The sequence below is a fragment of the Thunnus thynnus genome, chromosome 1, assembly GCF_963924715.1.
Source record: "Thunnus thynnus chromosome 1, fThuThy2.1, whole genome shotgun sequence".
NCBI classification, from domain to species: domain Eukaryota; kingdom Metazoa; phylum Chordata; class Actinopteri; order Scombriformes; family Scombridae; genus Thunnus; species Thunnus thynnus.
In genome coordinates this window covers 20619111-20643971 of record NC_089517.1, presented here as the reverse complement: position 1 = coordinate 20643971, position 24861 = coordinate 20619111, and the positions used below count along the sequence as shown (strand labels likewise).

At 39.6% G+C, this 24861-nt stretch overlaps 2 protein-coding genes across 4 annotated transcripts in view; one reads left to right on the top strand and one right to left on the bottom strand.

Annotated features, from left to right (window-relative positions):
* The window catches only part of adam10a (ADAM metallopeptidase domain 10a), a 28255-nt gene extending 27885 nt beyond the window's left edge, over positions 1-370 (bottom strand). The window contains exon 1 of the mRNA XM_067589732.1: positions 114-370. Within this exon, the coding sequence (XP_067445833.1) occupies positions 114-165 (52 nt within the window). The 5' untranslated portion in view covers positions 166-370. The remainder of the gene's footprint in view (positions 1-113) is intronic.
* A 4455-nt stretch (positions 371-4825) lies between these two features.
* mindy2 (MINDY lysine 48 deubiquitinase 2) lies at positions 4826-24861 on the top strand. 3 transcript variants are annotated; one of them, XM_067589710.1, is made up of 9 exons: positions 4826-6254; positions 6712-6769; positions 8949-9013; positions 16723-16881; positions 17613-17715; positions 19169-19311; positions 20600-20773; positions 21752-21964; positions 22204-24861. In XM_067589710.1, the coding sequence occupies exons 1-9, from the start codon at positions 5349-5351 to the stop codon at positions 22387-22389; spliced, it is 2007 nt and encodes a 668-aa protein (XP_067445811.1). In that variant the 5' UTR covers positions 4826-5348; the 3' UTR covers positions 22390-24861. The 3 variants fall into 3 exon arrangements, with proteins under 3 accessions (XP_067445811.1, XP_067445819.1, XP_067445807.1); XM_067589706.1 differs by having other exon boundaries at positions 4829-6254; positions 22201-24861; XM_067589718.1 differs by lacking the exon at positions 22204-24861 and having other exon boundaries at positions 4827-6254; positions 20600-20791; positions 21752-21886.

Sequence of the window (24861 nt, the reverse complement as noted above, 5' to 3'; positions counted from 1 at the left end):
CTAGCTAGCAAGTTAGATAGCCTGAGTATATAACTGCTTGATCCGATTAACGCTAGCTCTACTGACGATCCCTGAACACTTTCCTTTTCCTGTGAAATCAATCACAAACTTACCTGTAATATCTTGTAGGCAGCAAAGCATGAGAAGGAGATTAACAAATATCATATCGGAATTCCCTGTAAGTCCAGTAATGAATAAGCTAAGAGAGCCAGCAATACGGATGATTGCTTCTTGTTTCGGTTTTTTGTACTTAAAGGTATAGTCGTTCTTCCTAGTTAGTGACGCGCTCCCATCGCATACACCTCTGCCTGTCTCTCCGGCGAGTCTGACGTCAGACAGACAGATAAACCGATAGACAGACAGTTAGACAGAAAGACAGGCCCTCCTCCCTTCCGGTGTGTTTGGCACATAGAGACTCAGGACACACCTATCACCCAGTCGAGAGGCGAGCTCAGAGAACGCCGTATTTTGGTCTTGTACACATACAAAACTAAACAACTGTGGAGTAAACTGTCACGATGTATTAGTGACTATATGTACCCTCACTTTTTATTACTTTGGAAATATGTATTGTTTGGATTCACGGGTGAATATTACAGAAATCTCTTCGCAGTTTTATTTAATTTATTTGTTTACTATTTTGACCAAATTTTATATTCGCAAAAATAAATTATTAGGCAAAAAGCCAAACGTTTCAGAGCTGACTCTCCATATCAAATCCATTTGTTCATTTTTAAAAAATGTATTATTACAACCTTTAGCCCCCCTGGCGTGTTTATAGACTCAAGTTGCATACACAAGGTGCTGTAAACTTGTTATATACTTGTTTCAATAAAGCTGTTTTAAAAAAATATAGGTCGAGGGGCTCTAAGAACAGCTACAAACCACCTCTACTCCACCATTCAGCAGTTCACAGGGCCAGCAAAACATGTTTGAGGTAAATTTCTCGGCTGGCAGTCTGAAAACATGGACCACACTGCTTTTCGGGACTGTTTTCATTAATCACACCGTTAGTTGTGTACTTCACGGATGTATTATGAGAGCTCTTTTAATACACTTCCGCAAATCATGACTTCCGGGTTTACCATCTGTTTTTTAGGAGGGGTTTGAGGTTATCTAAAGGACAAATCCCTAGTTCAGTTGTTTTTGTGTAGTTAGGGTTGGTGATTGTACAATAAAAAGTTGACTTTTAGTTATAATTGTATACTGTTTGGGCTTATGTTTACATATTATGTCAGTAATGAAAAAGAGTAAACTGCAAAAACTCCCTTACTTGAAATGGTACAAAATATTCTTTGAACTAGTCAAATTTTATTATTTCAAGCAAGAAAATCTGCCAATGGGATGAGCAAAAATGACTTCATAATTTTTCTTGATACCAGCATAAAAATCGACCTACTATCCAACACAATCTAACATTAAAACTAGTTTAAAAAAAAAAAGGACTTAGACTATACACCAATTAAAAAATATTTATGAATATTTTATTCCATTTCTGTCAAGTGTGTTTCACTAGATGCCACTAAATTCTACACACTGCAACTTTAAGCCTGTTGGGCTTCATATGAGATATGAAATGTCAGAAATTCAAATTAAAGATGCTTGAAACTAGATTATTTGTCTTTAAAATCACCTCAGTTTATGAGGTTATGGGTTGTGGTACTACCAGGGCCTACCCTTTAAAGCAGCTCACTTTATGAATTAATATCTTCAAACACTTTAGTTGTGATCTGGTTTTTGAAACAAGAAAACCAATCTTGTTTTCTCATCATAGAGATGTGGTATACTGTGTGAGAACTGTGAAATCCACTTTTCAGACTTAAATAGACTGAATACCTTACAAAGACAAAATAAGATAAGCAAGTCTAATAACCTACAGTGCATAGGGCGCCCGACAGGAGTATTTGTCTTTCATAAGAAAAAATAAGGTTTAATCATCCTAAAATAAGATATTATAATGTTCTTGAATTTCTTTTTTCTTTTTTTTTTGCAGTGTAGGAATGGTTATAGAATCAGAATAAAAATCTGTTTATTGCAAGCACACAAAGAACATGTCTTGGTATTTGCTCCCACAAACACAACATTTAAGAATAATAATAGAACAAGAGTAAGATAATAATAATAATGAAATAAAAAAAAGTAGGACTAAAATTAAATGGAAAAAAAAAATCAAATCTATATACAGAATGGAATAATAATAGTTTTGAAATGGGTTATAAGACTTAAAAATATTGACTGTACAAAGGAAATATGGACTGTGCTATGGACAAAGAAATGAAGTGTATGAAATATATGAAGGTGACAATAAATAAATGTGACATGTGCAATAAATAATTCAATTATTTAACAGTGAAGGTTGAATGCAATGTATAACGTTAAGTTCAGTTTGATACAGTTTAGCTATTTATTAGGGCAACAGCTTCTGGAAAGTACAGCTTCTGGAAAGAACAGCTTCCGGAAAGAACAGCTTCTGGAAAGAACAGCTTCTGGAAAGAAGTTGTTCCTTTGTTTGCTGGAATTAACTGCTGTAGGTGTTAATTGTCGGAACTGGAGGCACACCCTTTTATTATGTAAGAGATTGACTAATTTAGACATGTAAATTCCAATTCAAAGCTAGTTGAGAATGAAAGCTCACATTAACACAGACAACACACATATAGTACAATAGGGAAAAAGGAAAAAAAATACAAACAATACACAGTTGATTTGAAATTGCATGTGGAATCCAGTCAGCAAATCAAGAGATAAAACAGTGACTATGAAGATTTTAAAAAGACAAAGAAAAACATTGAGCAGACAGATAGACTAAGTTTTCATTTCCTGGATTGGTTTCCTTTTTAAACCACACAATTTATGCTACATCCGTTCTCTGTGCTTCATCTTTTAACAAATCTGAATTATACTGATGTTAAAGATGTCTGTCTGTCAGTGATATATTATGACACCAGCTGATGAGCGAAAGACTTCAATAGACTCAGTAAAACTGACTTAAAAGTCACTTAATTGGCATTAAGTTAACTATCCTTATGTTTTGCTTTGTGATTTTATATTATCTTTTTATATTAATCTTCAGGTACAACACGTGGCTACAGTCCTCTCAACCACATGCCACAAATATGTCAGTAGGTGCCTCTCTGGAGGTCAGGTCCTTCATGCGCCAGAATCAGGCCAGGTAACACTTGTGACTGATGCTCTAAATGCCCTGCATGCTCTACTCAGAAGCAATTTTTTTATTTCCAAATAAAAATAATAGATTTAAACTATTTTGTATTTGATCATCACACCCATTGATAGCTCAGATTACTAACAGCTAAAATAGCAATGAAAAGAGCATTTTTCATTAAGGCTTAATATATTACAGAAGTAAGCTTTCATATCCACCACAAACCATACAAGTCAGATCAATTCTTCAAGATCATATACCCCGAGAATAACATTAAGAGACAGCAGTCACACCTAATCCTATTCTTAAAAAATGAAAATAAAGTAAAATAAAACAAACAAAAACCTAACCCTATTGCACATCTCTCCCTGGCAGAACTAATGCTTTAAGTTACAGGTTGTTATGGTTACGGATATGTATATATACATATATATGGGTGGCCAAATCCTGATGGAGCAAAGATTTTCATGCAGTTTGAAGAATAATCTTTATGAGAGGCTTTTTAAGGAAAGAGTGCCCTGTTGCTTTTTCAGCTGGGTCGAGCAACTGCTGCCACCCAGCGACTTTAAGCAGTTACTGCATGTTTATTGGTCAGATCCGTCAAAATAACCCGCGTCACCCTGGGTACGGCAGTTTATGTAGACAGTATCTTTCCTTGCCTCGCTCTTAGTTAACTTATTTTAATTTCACACTTGGCCTAAACGTGTTTTTTTTTTCTTTTTCTTTGTCATTTTTTTGTATTTAGTACTGTTTCAGGACGAATGTACACTTTGTATTATTGAAATATGCCATAAAGGTTTGTAATTGAGTTTTGTACAATAAAAAAGGTATCTTTTCTTGCATATCCATAACAGCCCACCCCCCAAAAAAATAATTTTAAAAATGTCAATGATTAGAAAAGGGCGGAGACACGGTAGGCTGTTAAAACCAATTAATTAGATTGCTTTCAGGATGACTGGGGTTTTGCACCCAATAGAAACACAGAAGTAAATAATAAAAGATTTATGTTTTCTAGCGTGTTCAAACCATAGACTGTATGTAAAGAATACTGATAATATAGATAATTTTAATATACAGTCGGTGGTTCAAACCATGAATGTAGTTCATACTCACAGCCAATAATTGCCTCATCATTTCCAAAGTCTCGTTTAACCACACGGTAGTGTGGTCACGCGAGATTTCTGTGGCCTCACAAACGCTCGTGCACTCGTACGCAAGACGGCCACGGCAGGTTCTGTTCATGCTTCATTCAGGTGTCCTCGTAAAAGGGAGGACTTTAACATTTCAGCGGTTTGAAGAGGCAGCCACCTATACATCCTTGATGTAAAAGTTTGAACCAGTGCAAATACTTTGGGAGCTTAAAATGGTATCATAGCAGCACAGACCCCAGACTCTTTTTTAACTTTTCTATGCAGGAAGGGTTTTTTGTCTTAACTCTTATTATTTTCTTTATGTTGTGTGTTGTAAGTTTTTAATGTTGTAGCACCGAGATTCACTACGAATGAAAAGTACAAATTAAATGTATTATTATTATTATTATTATCTCATTTTTCTTCTTCTTCTTTTTATTATTATTAATATTATGATTATTATTATTATGTATTAATAGACCACAGACATAGACCAGAAATCCGAAATTCTCTGACAGCTTTGGATCATGTAAGCTGTCAAAGCTGTCACCTTTGAAATGGTGACAAATGTGCATTTGCTTTGTTCTGGGAAGTGAAGAGGAAGATATCTGAGCGCCACACACGTTAATTCATTCACCTATTGTATACATGCATTTTTTACATTATCAATACAATTATGTTGCTAAAGCGTCACATTCTGAATAAAACCATCCACAGTCTGATGAAATCACACACACACCTATAAGATATGTATGCTTTATGTTGTGGTGAAAAAATATTAAGCTTAAATTAGACTTTAAAAAAAAAAGAAAAAGAAACATCACCTACAATTCAACCGCTGACGTGTTTTAATCAGTCACCGAATAAAGTCATCTGAGTGATAAACTTTAGAGTTTACAAGAATACGAGCTCACCCAAACGCACCACCGCTTGGTCTTTACCGCCCCCTTTACTCTGATGACGTCACTCGCGGAGTTGTCATGGCGTCTTTGGGACCGAGGCTGCTGCTGCTGCAATTTAGCTAAAAAAAATCTGTCGACAGTCTGTAAATCGAAATGGAGAAAAATGCAAACCTGCACCGAGAAACTGACGGGAGCTCTCTGTGTGCAACGATCGCGGGAGAGATGAGCGACGTTACGGCTGTCGGCGGAGTGAAAGGAACAGCGGAGAAATGCAAGAATAGTGAGGCTCCTCTCAGTACTTTGGTTAACGTTAGTTGTAATAACAGCACCACAAATGTTAGTGCTCCCAGCGCCGTTAATGTCATTGCCAGCGCTGGGAAGTCTGACGTGACAGAAGTGATCCAAGTCCCCCCGGTGCAGGAGGAGAAGAAGAAGGACACCGAGGCGAGCGGGTCGTGGTCCGGGGATCAGATCAGTAACGGGATGGGACATGAGTCTGTACTGGCTGCAGAAGATAACGAGGGTGGTGCCCCAAAGTTAGTAAACAACAAAAACGACGGCCCGTCCTCACCTTCCGCCGAGGAGAGCGCAAATGTCGAGGCTGAGGTTTCGGCTTGTGTAGATAATGAGCCGACAAAACTTGCCAAACCGACTCATCTGTGTCCGGACGGCGCAATCACAGCAAGCGTCAAGTCGGGGCTGTCCGGTGATCACACCTTATCGGAGGGATTGCCGAGTGGGAGTGACCCCGATCCCAGCCTCGGTGGAGAGTCCCGAAGCATAGATTCACTCGAGTCCTTCTCCAACCTCAACTCCTGCCCCAGCTCCGACCTGAACAGCGAGGGGCTGGAGGACAGAGGGCTGGCCCTGGCCCTGCAAAGCGAGTACGGGGTTGATGGGACGAAGACTTCGTGCACAAAGGACCGGGCCGCCGGCCAGTCCATATACCACATTAAGTGGATCAAGTGGAGGGAGGAGAACACGCCGATCATCACCCAGAACGAGAACGGCCCGTGTCCATTACTTGCAATTATGAATGTCCTTCTGCTTGCATGGAAGGTAAAGCATCCGAGATGAGCATAGATCAATAAGAATTTGATTCTGATTTAATACAACTAGATGTTTTATGAGGTCGCTCAGAACTTAAACAGCAGTTGTTGTTATTATTATCTATCACAGAGCCCTGTTGTATATGATTAATAACACAAGGTAGTGTGCATACACAGCTAACACCAATCCTCTCTATCCACCTCCTGTGAAAATCAATTTACTGTCAAGACATGTTGATATAGTATTTCTCAATGTTGTCATTGGACATGAATTTATTTCAGCATGCCAGTACATGCTGAATGCTGACAAGGCGTGAGCTGTTTTACAAACTGTACTTTCCTCTGTACTGTAGCTCATGACTCCCAACAGTAAATCGTTTGGTTCTGCTAAGTTTATGTTGCAGTGCTTTGTTTGATAAATGGGTGCCAAATAAATGAAAATGGGTGTTCACGTGTCTCTGTTGCAGGTTAAGATGCCACCTATGATGGAAATTATAACTGCTGAGCAACTAATGGAATATCTTGGTGAGTGTTTGCAGCTATTTAATCTGTTACGCAAGAGCAAGTTGCCAACAAATGCGATGTCACATCATTTAACAAAGGGGAAAACAATTGTAATAATGATGATATTGTGTGTTGTGTCGTGTCACCGCGCTGGCGCTCTTCTGCATGGTTTCTTTAACCTTGTTTCACATTTACAATAATGATCTGTTTTCTAACCTGCAGAAGACAACACACATCTATAAAGTAGCTTAGTTCCACAATAATATGTTGGTCAGCCTTTACAGAGTTACACCATCCTGAATGAGTGTTGCCTGTGAGTCTGCACTTGTAAACACACTAACCCATAAAGACACTGAGTTTCAGCAGGCTAGTCAAGATTCTTGTGTTTCACATCCTCTCAAATGAGTAGCTACATACCTAAGATCAGATATACAGTATTTATATACTGTATATATATATATATATATATCAGTCAACAGAGGAAGATACCAGAACAGGGGAATCCCCCCTGAGCCAATCTGCTGCTGTTGCGAAGGAAACAGGAGCTATCCCTTTTCTTTGGCTGTCTTCTGCCCTTCATAACTAAAATGTCTTTAAAATATCAGATTGTCAAAGTGTCTGATTACAGCAGGGGTCCTCACTAGTGTTTCTGGACTATGTGCGTACAGTAATAATTGAATGTCTTGGTGTCTGCCTGTTGTCGTGGCTCAAACAGCGCTCTCATTTCTAAGCATTCCAGGTAGACTCTAATTTGCCCATCTGTGTGGTATTTAGGAGGATGAGTTCACCTCGTTCTTGCTTGTGATTCCAGCTCACGCAGTTCATTTTGTTTAATGTTCAGGAGCAGCTCCTGATAACTTCTAAAACTCAGCACTGTTTGTCATAACACATAACACACAAATCAAGATTGATGATGGGTGACAACGTTCAGGTGTGGTGTCATAGATGATGGTGGTCATTGCTCAGCAGCACAGCAGTGTATAAGTGGAGCATGCCAGTGATCCCGAAGCAGAGATGAGTCTGTCCACAGTTCACTGGAGTACAGAGCAGTGAAGGATTTTCCCTGTTGTGGATATACTGTAGTGAAACCATTCAGCTGGCCGGCCACCTGCTGGAAAAAATTTTGACTTGCACTGAAATTTTGGGTAACAGCACAATAAATCAAATCAGACGAGTTATTTTAACGCAACCATTAACGAGTCAGTCCAAACACCTCCTGAAACTTGAGTTCACACGTGTCTCAATTTAAATGTCTTTTGTGCATAGTCTGTTTTAGGGTCGGACTGTAATTTTTCACAGCATGCACATGAAGAAATCATCCTGCCTCAGGTCAACGATTACAATAATTTAGTGCTTTTTACCCTGGCAAAAAGCTTAAAAAGCTTTTTTTTGTCCCCTGGATATACTCAATTCATTATTACTTGCTTGAACAAAAAGAATTACAAAGTGTTTTCTCCATGTGTAGCTGTTTTCACTTCATGTGGCTGTTGGTGACAAGAGGTCAATGGCATTTGTCTGAGTACTTCTCACTGAAAATATGTGTTGACAGTGCAGCATGAGGTAGTTCTTAATAAATGAATGATTCTCTGTGAAGCATTTTGAGAAAAGTTTTAAAAGCAATGAATCGACTGCAATAGAGCATTCACAGCAATAGCAAGAATATATTTGCATTACTTTCTCTTCCGTTCAGAGTAAGCGAAATACTTCAACTCACAAATCACTTCATCAACAGTATACTGCTCAAAATGAAGACAAACAAAAATGTGGCCTTGCTGCATGCCTTTAGAAATATCCACCTACCCGTGATGTACTGTAAAAGTCTAGATTTGTTTTGTCAACACTTGCACTGTGGTTTGCTGTGTCCACGATAAGAAAGCAGCATGTTTGTAGCGCTGAGCAGGCCGAAACTGAGCCGGAGCCCGACAGCTGCCAGGCTACGGAGCCGAGTCGATAGAGCTCTCAGGTGACACCACATTGGACAGAGACATGACTGAGCCTACGTATTTGGCCCAGCCCTTCCTTTGAGACATCTCAAAACATCTGTCACACTCCGTACAAAGGCATAAACTATGAATCCATTGTGATGATCATTGCTGATCAAAGTAGTGATTGTTTCTCTGTCAACGCTGCAAAACGCAACATATGTGCCAACATATCTCTCTCTCTCTCCCTCTCTCTCTCTCTTCCTGTCCCCCTGCAGGAGACTACATTCTGGAAACCAAGCCAAAAGAGATATCAGAGGCTCAGCGGCTAAACTATGAGCAGGTAAGGCCTGCCTAATTACTGCAGAATATTATTAATAAACAGGTGTGTGTTTTTGCTTATCCGTGTGCAATACTAAGCTGCTGACTGTACATGGTACTTGAGGAGCGCAGGGCCTTTGGGAAGAACTCTCTCTCTCTCACGCTCTTATGTCTAAACCGTAATCGTGCAAGTCTAACATGAGCGCTCACTTTGTCTCCTTGACACACTCAAAATATATCAGCACCATTATTGATACATTTCATCACAGCATATGAAGTGAGGTTTACACTGCTCTGATGTGCCACACATACACACACACATTCAATATAGCCACAAGCGAGTGTGTGCAACATTTGCATCAAGGTAACAGAGAAGGTCAGCGGATGTTCCGTAATATGGAAATAAGCATCGGGTTGATTGCAAACCACATAAAACTGCAGCTTAGCTTTTTTTCCCAACTGCTCTATAGGTTACGTAAGATGTGTCTTGCAAGGCCCAGGGAACAACAGGGGTCAGGAGTGTCAGATTATGTTGTTTCACATGTCGGTAAATGCTTAGAGACGCATGGCTGGGTCCAGCTCCGGGCTATTACTGAGGCAGTGTGTGTGTGTGTGTGTGTGGCTCACCATGAGAGGCACTTGGAGATGGAGCTCCAGCTCTTCCTCCCATCTCCACTGCCTGCCTACGGTGTGGGTGGGGCCCTGCATCTCCTCCTCCTGCGTGGCAGAGCACCAGCACATCTGTGAATGATTTGAAGCCACACTTGTCCCTCATTTGGAGAGGAGGAAAAATAATGTGCAGTCTCACCCGTAGAAGCTCACTGGAATGGTTTTTCTAAATTTAAGTTGCAATACAAGCTCTTAAATAAATCAGTGGCGGCGTCAGCGTGCACGGTTAGAGTAAGGGAGTGGTTGGAGTTTGTGTTGCATAGTTATTATGGCGGTCTAATCCTAGACATTGGCCTGGGAGCCCATTTTTTGCATGTGGATGTCCACACATCCATGTGCTGTCTGTGTTGGTGCTGTGGTTGATGCAGTATGTGGAGACTACAGTGGGCAGGGCTCTAGGATGCTGGAAGCTGAAATCTGGAGAGCAGGTGTGAGTGTGTGCAGGTGCCCTGTTCATTACGTTTTAAAGAGATGTGTTTCATTGCTTGTTGGATTGTGACGAAACACAACTGAAGCTACTCTGACTTTGAAAAGAGTTGTTCACCACAGAAGTAGTTCTATTTATATATTTAGCTTAAAAACATCATCTGTCACAGGAGTGTATGAGGTTTAAAATAGCAGTTGCGCGGCTGCTCTTTAGCTATTGTTAAATATTTACTCAGAGGAGCCGTGGAAGTGAGAGTGCAGTTTTGCTCTGCTTTTGTCTCAGTGGACCCAGCTCAACAGCACTCTTACAGGGCAGTTCATCCATGAGGACTGTTCCACCATTGGAGGAAATGGGTGATCATGTTTAAGAAGCCTCTTTTGTTTTAATTTGTAATTCACAGTCATCGGACGTTCTTCAAAGATTTTGCTTAAACCTTTTTCTTGTTCTGAGCAGAGCAGATAAAATCCCAATGTGGAATTCGAAAAGCATTGCTCTTTGATGTGTATGCCTTTAACCGAAGCCTGTCTGACAATGAATGAATGCTAATTTTTTTCATACAACAGCGTGTGTGTTTGGTAAACACCCTGTTAATCAAATTAAAGGCCTGCTGAATATAAATCTATCTTTAAAAAGAGTCTACAGACGCATCAACTGAGACAAAAGCATGATTGGAAATTGCTGATGAGGATGCCAGAGACCAAGAAATTGTTTGTTTTAAAGTAAGAATATAAAAAAGCTCATAAAAAGAAAAACAGCACAGTTTATTTGCTCCATATGGAGAGCAGAGGAGTGAATAACAAGAGAGACTGAACTATCAGTTGTGCAGGTTATGGTGTTAGACACTGATTTAATTCAAGTAACATCCATCTTATTACAAAATCAGTGATTAAGGTTATTTCAGGTGTTTCTAATATTCTGCTCTCCTAATGTATGTAAATGAAAAATGTATGCAATGTAATGTAAATGTAGGCAAACGAACATTAGATTAGCTTAATGATACACCCAACAGAAATATAGAGCAGCAACAGCTGTTGATATGTGCCAGAATTCATAAAAGTATGGCCTGTATTGTGGGACATAACAGTCTTGTAAACTGTTCATTATTTACAGCTCCCACTGATGGGTCATGGCATGATGTAATGGTTTATCCTCCAGTGATTGATAGGTTGTTTTTTTAGGTTCACGGATCTGACTTCTCCAATATGATAATATGATTTTAATTTTGTTTCTTGGCTGAAAAATTTAAAAATCAGAATTCAACATGGAAAAATCAACTCATTCTTCCAAAACAGACAAGGCCTCTTTCTTTTACATGAATTTTTACAGGTTGAGACTTGATTAGACTTGATTAGATTTATGGACTGCATTTTGTTTTAATGTTTGAAATGCTTAATTTAATGTACTGAAGGTTTTTGTTTTTAGGCCAGTTTTGTGTGAAAATCAACAAAGAAGCCTTCTCTTAGACACTCTTACACCAAAGAGTGAAAGTAAAAATACAGAGCAGCCACAGCAGAGTACTGTGCTGATGATGACGTGCATCCAACACAAGCACAGATGAATGTGAGGGATGCAGTGCTAATCATCTGATCCCGGAGTGCTCATCTGCTGTGGCAGCCCTCTGCCCTAAAGTGAAGAGATGTGGTCCATTACACAGCCCTTGCTAATCCTGCCATCAGTGATGCTCATAAGCGTCCTAATCCGCACACTCAGATGAGCCAGCTGAAGGCTTTACACCTCAGCACTCCACACCGAGCGTCAAAGCTGGAGTAGCTCACTGCTCATGGGACGTACAGTATTGCTACTGTAAACTGGAAAATAGAGTCTGCACACTACCACGGCTTTCATATGAAAATGTGTTTTTAAGTGACCGGTTATGTGACATTCAGAGCTATTATTCTACTTTTTGGACATGAAAGAGAGTAAAAACTGATTCTGTTAAAATCCTGTGAGACAGTTGACTTGAAAAAGTTTGGATGTGAAATTTCATAGCCCAACTTTTTTCACATAATACGACTGCAATACATTATGGAAAATCAAGAATCATATACACAAAATATGGCAAATGTATGCAAAAGAAAACTCTTCACACTTACAAAAATTAAATTATTATTTTGGATGACAAATTGATGATTTTGTAAAACAGTAACACAGTATGATTGTATCATCACAATACAATAAAAAACATTGAAAGTCAGTTAATGATAATATTTAATTATCATTCAGTCCTATCTCAAGCCTCAAATCTGCGGTTTATAGACTGGAGTTTATTGTTCTGGTGTCTATAAAGTAACTGGCTTTGTGTTTTAGGAATTTTCCTGTATTTCCACTTTCTCTAGTAGTTCACTGAAAAAGAATTGAAATGTCTTACAACTACACACTCATAATAGAGTTGTAGGGCTCAGCTGCAAGGCTTATCGTGATCTCAGAGTTAAATGGCAGCAGGGGTTTGGAGCCAGCTGGGAAACATGGCTCAGAGGCTGAACGGAAGAACGAGTCTTCATCAAACCTTGTGATTAATATATACATACCAACAGTGGGTTGTTTCTCAGTTCAGATTTTTCTACATTACAAACAAAGTTCTGATGTTTTCCAATCAGTGTAAAAAGCTATAAGCAGCATGGAGTGGTGTTTTTCTTACTTCTGTTTGCGCCACATGAGTACCAGACAAGACAAATCCAATTCAAACCAATGCAATTCAAACCCACAGGAATCAAGTGCTAGATTTATTTTAATGAAACTTGTAAACACCTTACAATTGGGAAGATTTTTAGAATATTTCCTTAAATTGTACAAGTTAAATCTGCATAGAGATTAATGCACATTAAGTCACTGTACAGAAGTCGTGATGGTCACTCTCCCCTTATTAGCAAACAAGCAATCAGCATCTGCCATTGTGCACTCACATGGGAAAAACACATAGAAAACACTGGTAAAATGGTGAAGAGCTTTCATGGAATTCAGTGAGAAGTTTTTATTTCTTAAGGCTAAAGAGCAGAGAAGAGAATACATTCTAAGTGCCTGTGTAACATTAATAAAGCAAGCATGAGGTTTTTTTAAATGAAAAATGTAATAAAATAAATAATGTACAAACTTGTCCACAGACAACCAGAATATCATTTGAAGCCGTCAACCATATTGATGAGGCTGATAAATTCAGCTTTGAAATAGGACCAGGTTTCTGTTTCACAAAGCAGGGTTTTAGTTATCCAGATCATTTTGCTGAATAAATCCCAGAACAGCTCTTTTTACACTTACAGTGTTGGAGATTTGAGGGGGTTCTGGGTTTTACTCAACAAATGCATCCAGGTATGGACTTGGTGCTCTATGCTGCTCCAAAAGCCTCTGTAATAACAAATGGCAAACAATCTCCCGTCTTTCCACTTGAATGAGGCGCTGCACAGGGCTGCCTGCTATCACTTTTACTCTTTGCATAAGCAATAGAGCCACTTGTAGAGGCCATCCGTACAGATCCTGACATTAGGGGCATTCAAACAGGGGCGAAGCAACACAAAATATCATTGTATGCTGATGACATATTACTCTACCTATGTAATCCTGCCAGGTCTGTTATCCAAGTTATTGAGCTTATTGATATGTTTTCTACATTCTCTGGATACAAGATTAATTACTCAAAATCTAAGGCAATGTCTCTCCAAGCAGGATCCTTGCGTACACGCTGATGCTTCTTCTTTTTGATGGTCTCCGTCAGGATTTACTTATTTAGGCATCCGTATTACCCCCTCTCTACTTGATTTGTATATGGCCAATTTTACTTCTTTAATCTAGCATATTAAGCAGGATCTCGGCCGTTGGTCCAGTCTCCCTTTGTCATCGCTTGGGAGGGTACGCCTAAAATGAATGTTCTACCACACTTATTATATCCATTTCAAATGGTCCCTATATTATTATTCTGTAAATCACTATCAGAGTTGAATTGTGCTCTCATAGCCTTCCTATGGTGAAACAAAGGTTCAAGACTAAAACTGGCCTGCCTACAGCTGCCGCTGGAGAATGGGCGGTTTAGCTGTACCTAACATTAAGCTGTACCAACTCTCATGTCTCAGCAGATATATTTGAGACTGGTTTCAAGAAGACCCAGAGTCTACTTGGCTTGATATTGAATCAAACCCAGTATCCCCTATACCTCTGAAAAATGTATTGTACACTTCCATGAAGTGGGTCAGTTTAGCTGTTAAGGGTAGCTTTCTTTTACAAAAATACTTAAAGTTTGGAGGCTAATTAGGAAAATAGAGGACTTGGACAACATTATATCCCTACTGATGCCCCTATACTCCAATCTAGATTTCCCCCCGGTCTAGAGCAGAACTCTTTCTATGTATAGTCTGGTAAAGGCATTAAGACACTGGGAGACATTGAAGAAAACGGTTCAATCTTGACTTATGATCAGTTAAAAGATAGGCACAAAATCCCAGCCACCCGTTTTTTTTTAGGTACTTACAGTTATGTAACTATGGTGTATGCACTCTCAAACAGTCTCAATACTGTTCTCTCCTCTTTAGAAAAAATATTCATTAACAGCAAGGACTCAACCAAATTAGTGACATGATTCTATGGGTCACTCTCCGGAACAGTGAAAGACAATGCAGCCAAAATTAAAACAGAATGGGAGAGTGCCTTTGGAGTGGGATGATATGTAGCTCAACCTATCCGGCTGTTTTACCACTAATAGAGGAAAATAACTACAATTTCAGATAAATCATAAACTACATATTACCCCAGCAAGACAAAATATAATGAACCCAGATCTATCAAAGTTTTATAATAAGTGCAAGATTACAGAAGGTACATATGTTCACTGTTTACTAGAATGTGTATAAATGCACAACTGCTGCACAACTTAAAGAAATCAGTGACACAATTGGTCAAACAATGAACATTTCTCTGTCATCATGGATTCTTGGTATAGATAATCCCCAAAATATTCCTCCAAATCCATTAAAACTCTTGAAAGTTCTCTTCTTCTGCAGTAGGAGATGCATTTTATTAAGGTGGGTGTCGGAGGAGTCCCCTTAACATGGCACTGTGGATAAGTAGTGTGTAAGAGTTAATGCCTCTCAAAGATCTCAGCTTTTATTTAAGAGAGGAACCTTATCAGTTGTATAAAGTTTTGAGTCCTTTTACAATTTACTTAGGACCTGATTGTTTGCTGACGATAACAACAGGGATCTGTGGTCTGGCGTGGGGACAGTAGATGTTTTATTTTCAATGCATCATGTTTATGCATTTCTTTTTTTATTGTCATTAGCTTTTTCATCTGTCAAATCTGTCATAAACTGTAAACTGTCGATGTTTTTAAAAAATGTACCCCAGTAACACAGTAAACCTGCTTTGCGAGACAGGTTTCAGGCATCTTTATGCCTTCAGGCTTTGTTTTGTGTAACATTAACTTGCCTGGTGTGAAGCTACATACTGTATACATCATTTCAGACCACTGATTGTCTAGTACACTGTGTGGAACATTGTAGATTTTGCTGGCCTTTCTTTTTTAAGATATCTCTGTTTTCTCCCTGGTATCATAGCTCACTCTGAGCATAGCAGCTGTAGAGGGTTTGTTTGGCCACTGAGTGATGGTGGGGGGGTATCATGTGAAAAAGTGACGTCAGTGCATACCTTCTGCTACAGTGAGTCATCTCCCATCATCTGGACATAAGGACATGACAAATTAACAGAGATAAAGTGATTTACTTAAATAAAACTTAAATAAATATGGCCAACACTAGATATATCAGTACAATCTCAGCTGTAGTGGGAACTCTGCAGTATGATGTGAAATAAATCTTTGACTTTAAGTTTTGAGAAAGTATTAAAAAAAAAACAATGACAAATTTCCGTGCCTCAAGAAAATATAGTGAACAGGGCTACGTTACTGGAACAACTTAAATATATTGCAAGTTATCGGACTACATCATGAAAATAGCCATAAAATAAAACAGTTGAATCCTCTGTCTGAGATGACTACACTAAAACATTTAAGGGTGTCTTGGTGACCTTAGGGGTTGAGGGTGCTCACTGCATCGTTGCAGCATCACATCTCTACTGTGCATCTTCAAAAATAAAGAATAAAAAATGCCCCAAAAAATACTTGAAAATGTTTGAACAAACATAGTGTTTCTTACACAGCTATTGGATTGCATTATATTGTTAAGTGTTCCTGTTATTTCTTCCACCTGTTGTTAACATTATCAAAAGGAAATATCACCTCTCATGATGGTGAGTCTGAAAGCTTACACAGAAATTTTATGTCCAGTGGTTTCCTGACAGAGACTTCCATTTCTTCCTGTGGTTGCCAGTTGATTGACAGTAAACAGAGAGCAATTTAATACGTACAGTAAATATGAAACTACTCAATAAAGTGGCAGTGAAGTGACTGTATAGCAGAACAATCTGACAAAACCAAATGATGAGCATGTGTAAGCTGTTTATGGTACTGTACAGGAATAAATGGCAGCTAATGGTTTCTTGTAAAAGGTAGAAAATCAATCCCTGATAGCTCATAGCTATGCTGACTGTGTGCAAACAACCAGGAATAATGTTACAGAGAAAGGCAGAATCGCTTAATCTCTCTGCTGCATTGTTATCACACTGTTTTTACCAGAAATTCCCTTGTTTCCTAGAACATGAGTGATGCCATGGCAGTGTTGCACAAGCTGCAGACCGGCCTGGATGTCAATGTGAAGTTCACAGGGGTGCGAGTCTTCGAGTACACCCCAGAATGCATTGTGTTTGATCTGCTGGACATCCCTCTCTACCACGGCTGGCTGGTTGACCCCCAGGTGAGACAGACCTTGCTCACTACGAATACTGAAATATTTCACCAGGCAATTTATTTGTTGTTTGTTGAGGTCGCTTTCACACCTGTGGCTGTATTGATGTATTGGTCCGGAATAAACATAAGGTTATATAATAGCCAGACATGAAATTATGCATTTATTTCAATCAAGATCAGGAGCTCATTAAGAAATAAGTGGATATGAACATTATTAGTTGAGACTGCAGCCAGACCTCATATGTTATAAATAAAAAAGGACATCTAAGCAAAAAACTCAAATGTAGCATTTTATACTGTATGATAGTTGTTGTCAAATAATGTGGTTGCTATATTTTTCTCATTTTTGAATGAGTGACTACCCAAGCATACATGTTATCATGGTTACAAAATGATTTTAGTTCCCAATCCAACTGCCCAGTCTGCAGATAGATTGCATAAATTTGATAGTAGCAGCTGATCCTTCTTTTCAGCTAGTCTCTATGCAGTTGTTTGGTTCACACACCCCCCAAATAAACGGAATCAAACAGGAAAATCCACCAACAAACAGGTTATGTATGAAAACACCCTGAAATTAAGTGTGCACAGTGATATGTAGTTGTTTCAATGTGAACACCCTGTCACTAGCATTTTCCTCTGTTAGAAATTTTGTATAACACTATTGTAGCATTTAGCAAAACAGTACCAAATCCTGGTGAATGTTCTTTCCCACAGTTTTTTTTTTATCTCTGTTTGCAGATGCATGACATTGTCAAGGCAGTGGGCAACTGCAGCTACAACCAGCTGGTAGAGAAGATAATATCCTGCAAACAGTCAGACAACAGCGAGCTGGCAGGGGAAGGTCAGTTCTCTCTCTTCACTCCCTCCACTTTGTGACCTGCCCTACTTGGCACAGGTCTCCCCCTTCATCCCTTCATCCCAGTGTAGAAGAAGTAGCAAGTTTAGAGGAAACCATTAGAATTAATGTTTTGTCTAAATGCATTTGTCTAATTGTGCTTCCTGTTTGGTCCATTATTGTACAATAAGTTGAGCTGAGTTGAAAGACATTGCCATTTTGATAATATCCTCTTTCCTTTAATTTCACATGTTAGAGAAATCAAAGTCATTGTTCACATATACAGTAGCGGTACAAGTACAGCTGCATAACATTGATTAATTCAGTGGCACATTCATTACTGTACATGGATATGTTTAGTGGACTGACCAGTGCAAACACACTCCGCACAAAACCACAGACCAAGTTCAAATAAAACCAGGACATATATGTGGCTCTTCAACAAATGACCTACTTCCACAGCTCACAGCTTTCTTACCAGCTGTCCTCAACTTTCTCCACTACATATTTACACATTCAACACTGTGCTTTCTGAGCAGTTGTCAGCTGGGCTGCTGCCAAGTCCTCAGTCAACGATGATATTGATAGGGGACATTCACTCCTTTTCCACTGTATTCCTGCATTTAGAGTTGGGAAATTGCTGTGAGGACTTGATTGAAGTGGTTTTATGCTGATGCTTCCCGTCACTGCTCAAAGAGATGAAAGAGCAAATTTCGACCACTTTAAATGGATTGATGCAACTCTTGAAAAAAACTCTAAAGTAAAAAAAAAACATCTCTTGTTTTGTTGAAATGTGTTAATGTGCGTAAATATTTAATAGTAAGGATTAACCAGGTAGTTGTTTTTCAGCGTTCTGGCTCTTTCTAGGTTAGCCTGTTTCTCTGTTTGAGTATAACACTGATTTTTTCAGGTGATTGCTCCAAATTGAGTGCTGTTCTGCCTTACAGATGTCACTCACCATCTGCCTCTGGGCTTACATTGGGTTCACTATAGTAACAGCAGCAAAGAGTCAGAATGTCCAAATAACTATGACAGACATTACAGCAGTGTTTCCAACATGCTTTCCAAATAGTGTTCATGAATGAGTAAGGGAGGTTTAATTGGTGATTGTAGTGTTGATGAGTCATCCGGTGGTCTGTGGTCTAATAATAAAAATATTTGTGAGTCAAAAATCAAAATGAGGTTTGCTTGCATCCTCCTGAACTAAATAATTGAACGTCCGTAGAAATAATTTAATCACTCACAGATCAAAAGGAGGGTGACAGGTGAAGTTTATCTTCGTAAAAGCATCATCATTAACATCATAAACACAGGGACAACGGCCACGAACCAGAAACAGTAAAATATTAAGAGTATGAGAGTAAGAGTCCATGTTTCTACATGTGCCAATCAATCACAAGTTCAGTCTTCTCTTCTTTGTTTTCCTGTATGTTTGTTCCTCTCCTTCTCCCTCTCCCAGGCATTGTGGCAGAGCAGTTTCTGAGCAGCACAGCCACTCAGCTGACGTACCACGGCCTATGTGAGCTCACATCCACAGTACAGGAGGGAGAGCTCTGTGTTTTTTTCAGGAATAACCACTTCAGCACCATGATCAAATACAAGGTAAAAAGTAAAAGTCACTGACAGAACCAACACCATTACAGCTGGAATTGGGAGAAAGCATGAGCATCACGTATGGAGCTCACTATAAAAATTGCGGCAATTTAAATCAGTCAGGACATGTTATGATCTGTCATTTCAGTCAGTGACAACGCTTGAAGCCTTTTAACTTTAAAGGACAATTCCTGTTTTTTTTGCATGTGGTATTTTGATGGTTACATTGACAGACATGTCTACCAGGTAAAACTAGATTTCTGTCTCTCTTAAACAGGCTGTCCTATCTTTTGTCTAAACATAATAAACTTGATTTAAATAGATGTCTTTCTGTGGGCTGCCCAGTATGAAATTGTCCAGTTGGCTACTTATTTTGGTCAACTTTGTTACAGAAAAGCCTTTGAGTAATATTTGATTGTTTAAACATTTGTAATTATTAATTGCAGTAGATTAAAGGATAGGTCCCCATTTTTTCCAAGTCGAAAAGTCAGTTTTTCTCGTGAATCCCAGCTGTGTGGTTCTATCCCACCGCCACAGCTCAGCACAGAAACACTGTCCACCCAAGTGGGAAAAGAGAATAGTAACCTTGGAAGATACTCACTTTTCACAGAACAAGGACTGTGGATTTTGTCCCTCATCACTTACTGTACATTACAATGACATTAGGAAAGGATCTCTTAAAGGCCAGTATGAACAGAAGGATTACAGCGAGAAAAATCTGTTTCGATGCTCTGTAATGGTATCTTGAATTTTGTTTTAAGACAAACTTAAAAATTGTGAACCTATCCTTTTAGAAAAGGACTTCATTTTATCAAATGTTAGCAGCATCGACCAGTTAGCAGATGAATTAGGAGCCTGTTCCTCTCTTTGCTTTTCCTCCGTTTCAACTAAAGCTCCTCAGTCCTTTTTCCATAGTGTTCACTGCACAGCATTGCTATGGCATGTTCTTCAAACTGATTAAAAGCTATGTACTTATTATGTAACAGATACACGATGTTAGCACGCACAGATCTGCATCCCATCTCAAACAGCTCTTGCCCACAGCTGGCTTGCCGTATCACTGCAGCTGGGACAGACCTTTCCTGTTATCTACAGGAGGGGAAGTAAAGCCTGCATACTTTGTTTTAAACAGTACACTATCGTTGCCAGAGTAAGCAAAGCTGTGTGTGTCACCTTTAACCCTCATACAATCATTAGAGTATAAGTTAGTAGAAAGAGCAGAAACCATGAAGTCATGGTCAAGTACATGATAAGACGTGAGTATGTAATGTATGTATACATGTGTGGTTGTTTCCAGGGCCAGCTGTACCTCCTGGTTACAGACCAAGGCTTCCTGACAGAAGAGAAGGTCGTGTGGGAGAGCCTGCACAACGTTGATGGAGACGGCAACTTCTGTGATTCAGAGTTCCGATTGCGGCCTCCTTCTGATCCGGAGACCGTGTACCGCGGGCAGCAGGATCAGATAGACCAGGTCTGAGCACTGATGCAGGCAAGGCTAGCAGAACCAGCAGAACCAGCAAAACCATGATGTACTTAACCATGATATGCTTATGACACCATCAGTGTGCCACAAAAGACAAGACAAAATACAAGACCAGTGATGTCATGCTTTCCTCAGTTTTTTAGTGACAGAAATGAAAGAAACGCGGTGCAAAAGGAGAGACAAAAAGGAACAAAACACATGACTTAAAGCCTCCGGAAGCAACTAAATGGCACAAAATGTCAAAGTACTTCAGTAATGAAACTAAAATTGATTTCACAGTGGCTGTCTGTGTCTCTCAGATTCAACTGTGCACCATCCCAAACTGAAAAAAATGTAAGGAAAGCTTCCTCAATAATAGATGTGTTATAGCTCCCCATACCAGCTTTTTAAACAAACACACACGGCAGCTTGAAAATCTGTTGTGTGTGTTGCGTGGCGCCCCCCTCCATTCTTCTTACATGCTCCGCTGTACCACACTGTCTCTATGCGGGCCCCTCAATAATTCATTGGGGTTCATGTCTCACAGGCGTTTTTGCTGGCTTCACAGCTGTCTGCTCATTGGTTGACCAGTGAGGTTCAAGCGCAGAACTTGCTGACAAATTGTCTGGCTTAATCCCGCGCTCACAGACTAGACAAGAGCATAATTCTCTTTGCTTACAAGACAGCTTCTGTGAGAAAAATCTTTTTTCTGCATTCTGCATGAGGTCTTTGCAGCAACAAAGTACATAATGTAGAGAAGAATAGAACATGCAGAATATAATATAATAGGTAACTCTAGAATAAAGGAAGTTTTCTTAATCGTACCACAACTTATTACTACAAATAGTACAGTGAATTTGGTTATGTGTGTAAGTTATAGGCTGCGGACTGACCAAGACTTCAGCTGTATCATGACAAGCATTGTATTGACAGCTTTGCTCGTAAATCATCAAGTCTCTCTCTCTCTCTTTTGCGTGTGTGTATCAGGACTATCTAATGGCGCTGTCGCTGCAGCAGGAGCAGCAAAGCCAGGACTTACAGTGGGAGCAACTCCCCGAGGGCATCAGTGACCTGGAGCTGGCTAAAAAACTCCAGGAGGAGGAGGACAGACGAGCCTCCCAGTACTACCAGGAGCAAGAGCAGGAGCAGGCGGCAGCAGCTGCAGCAGCAGCAGCAGCAGCAGCAGCAGCACAAGCACAGGTGTGGAGGGAGGGCTTGAGGGAGACGGAAGCAGGTGGGAAAGGGAGGAGAATTAGGACTTTTAACAAATGTGGGGCATTTAATGAACCACAGAGGGAAGATGTTGCCTTTTTGAATAGGACAGTCATTCTCAGTGCACATTTTATTGATTAATCAATTTCTTCTAATGTGATGTTTTTCAAGAAGCCTCTGGGTCTCTGCAGCTTCTCTGACTGTGTTGTTCTTGTTCGGTGCAGCAGGGTCAACAGGAGCCTGTGGAGGGAGACGAGGCGGACAGAGGGGGAGCAGGAGCAGGCGGAGCAGCAGCCGGCGCTGGGACGGGAGCAGCAGCTGGAGCCACGCCCAGCCCGGGAAAACAGTCCTCCAGTGGGGAGCGCAAACCCAAGAAGGAATCGAAAGATAAAGACAAATGTGTCATTTTGTAACATACAGCGCGTCTGTGTGAGTGTGCGTGTTTTGTGCATTTGCTTATCTGTGAGAAAGGGGACTGCATTTATTTCTACGTGGATCGGACACACAACGTACAGCCCCGACTTGACAACAAACAAGGGAAGGAGATGTTTGACTAACAAGAGGATTTGCTGTTCCCAAACCACTGGTGCCTGCTATCCTCTATCCTCAGCGGAACCTGGACATCAGAGGAAGGGACACTACAACGACAACTACCCCTTATCTTTGATAGAGTCAGCCAAACTTTGTTACAAGTTGCACAGTGCACTATATTTGTGATGTGGGGTCAAGTTTATTTGGGGTGGTATATTTTATAGCAAAAGACATCATCTGAAGAAACAAAATGTCACCCTGTCACCATGGTTTTCTCCAAAAGAAACATTCATTTCATTCTTTTTTTTTTTTTTTATTGCAGCTTATAAGCTTTTTTGTACGTATCAATATTTACAAAACAAACACAGACCCACTTTTGTTTCAGTTGAGTTTTTTAAGTTAGCCGTTGATGCCAAGATTCATTTTTTATTTATGTATCTGCATAACAGGTAGCTTTTGGGAGAGATTTTATCGTTTTTTTTTTTCTGTAAGCTGAAAGGGATTTTTCTCCTAAATATTGCCTGTTGGAAATTAATGTTACACTATTTGTGTCCCCCCTCTGAAACACTATATACCTACAAAGTCATATGAATTCCTACAGGGTTAATTAATGCCAGACAGCTGCCAGATACTGTAGCTAGGTAACAATGCTCATCACAGCTTGCCCTGTTCAGATTTGCCTTACCAGAGTATGGCGGTGTTGTATTCTGCTCTGTTTGAATGTGAATGTGTGTTTGTTTTCATGTGTATGGCATATACAGTACACGCGTGCTATGTGGTATAATGGCGTATGATATACAGTACATGTCTCAATTCCTGAGTATCACTGATGTAACAGAAAGTTTTGGAAATAGACAAATCTTTCTACGCTGTATTAGTTAAGCTACAAATATGGGACATTTAATGTCTTTTATGTTGCGATTCTATTTCACATCAACTGCTTTCAGGACAGTCCAGATGAGGATAGTGTTGCAGATTTTAACTGAGAGATTTTTTTGTCTGAATCTGATGCTGTTTCAGTGTGAGACACTACACGCGGATTAGATTTGTATTAGATCGCACCCAGTGTAGAGTGGACAGTGGTTTCTACAGTCCGAAAGGCTCTTTTCATTCTCACAGTCTATTTTGACACAATCACGATCTTCTCTGTTGCGTTCTGGATGGGGAAGTTCCACTGCAGCCATGTTTAGAAGAGAAATACCACACTATTCATATGTAAGTCACATGAACTATTAGTTTGGTCTAGGAAAGCTCAATTATCTGTGGATGTGTACTGTTCTTTTCCAGAAACCTGAATCCAAACCTTGAATCAGTCACATCAAGATATACGATCTTTAAATTTACCCTCTGTCAGTTTCAGAGAGGGTTAAATTCAATAGTGAACATTCACAAATTGAGCTGTCCTGGGTCATAGGAAACACACTATGAATACTGCATTTCTGTAGTACGACCTTTTAACTTTCACTGCGACATTGAGCGTTCAAATACACGGTGTACATATTTACGTAACGCATTCTTAAAATGGAATTAGCTAGTGGTTTGTGCCATTATCGTACCATGGGACTGCCTCCTGAGAAACTTTTCTATCTATACATTCCAATTGGATGCCTTGACTCAAGCCTTCTCTTACGCGTCCGAATGAGGGAGACAGTTGTCGCAGGAGGTTGGTCTTTGCAGTGCTTGTACAATGGTCTCCATTTTTGTGTAACCTTTTTTGTTCAGGACGGCCTCCTGCCTTGACAGGAGGACGATTACATGGAGGCAGCAGGCTACCTACTGTGTGGAAACCCCTTTCTTACGGGCTTCACTTGATGGCTGGAGTTTTGAGCTCCATGTTTGTTTGGCCCTAACAAGGCTATTTTTTGTATATATATATAACGCCTTATGACATTTCAACATATTTTATAGGATAAAAGGAAACAGGCGTACTACCAGAATGAGACAATCCATGCATTTTGACATCAGAATTACTCAGGCCTTTTCTGAAGGGACATAACTCTCGAGTGTCTTTTTCAAATGGTATGCTTTGTATCGGCACAGTTCCTTGGCCTGTAGTCACTTTCTCAGTCACAACTTTCAAGCATCTGTGTATGTATACGCACAACAAATACTTTGACACTCTGAAGGACTTAACACTATATTATTTAAGACCCTCATTGTTGAACTTCACACTACAAAAAACAATGAATTAAGCTGCTCTTCATGTGTTAACGTGGACTACCTGAAAAAAAAATAAAAACCTCCTTGGACAGGGTTAAGGAACACTGTTAATTATGTACACTTTTTATTGACTCCTTAGTCATTTTTTTTCCCATGCAGCTTAAATAAATAACACACATTTAGTCAGGACAATA

Coding starts and splice junctions, on each gene's coding strand:
- mindy2 (XM_067589706.1), top strand. CDS start 5,349: ATGGAGAAAAATGCAAACCTGCACCGAGAAACTGACGGGAGCTCTCTG. Junction 17,716..19,168: donor CAGCGAGCTGGCAGGGGAAG/GTCAGTTCTCTC, acceptor TCCCTCTCCCAG/GCATTGTGGCAGAGCAGTTT. Junction 20,774..21,751: donor AGCAGGATCAGATAGACCAG/GTCTGAGCACTG, acceptor TGTGTGTATCAG/GACTATCTAATGGCGCTGTC.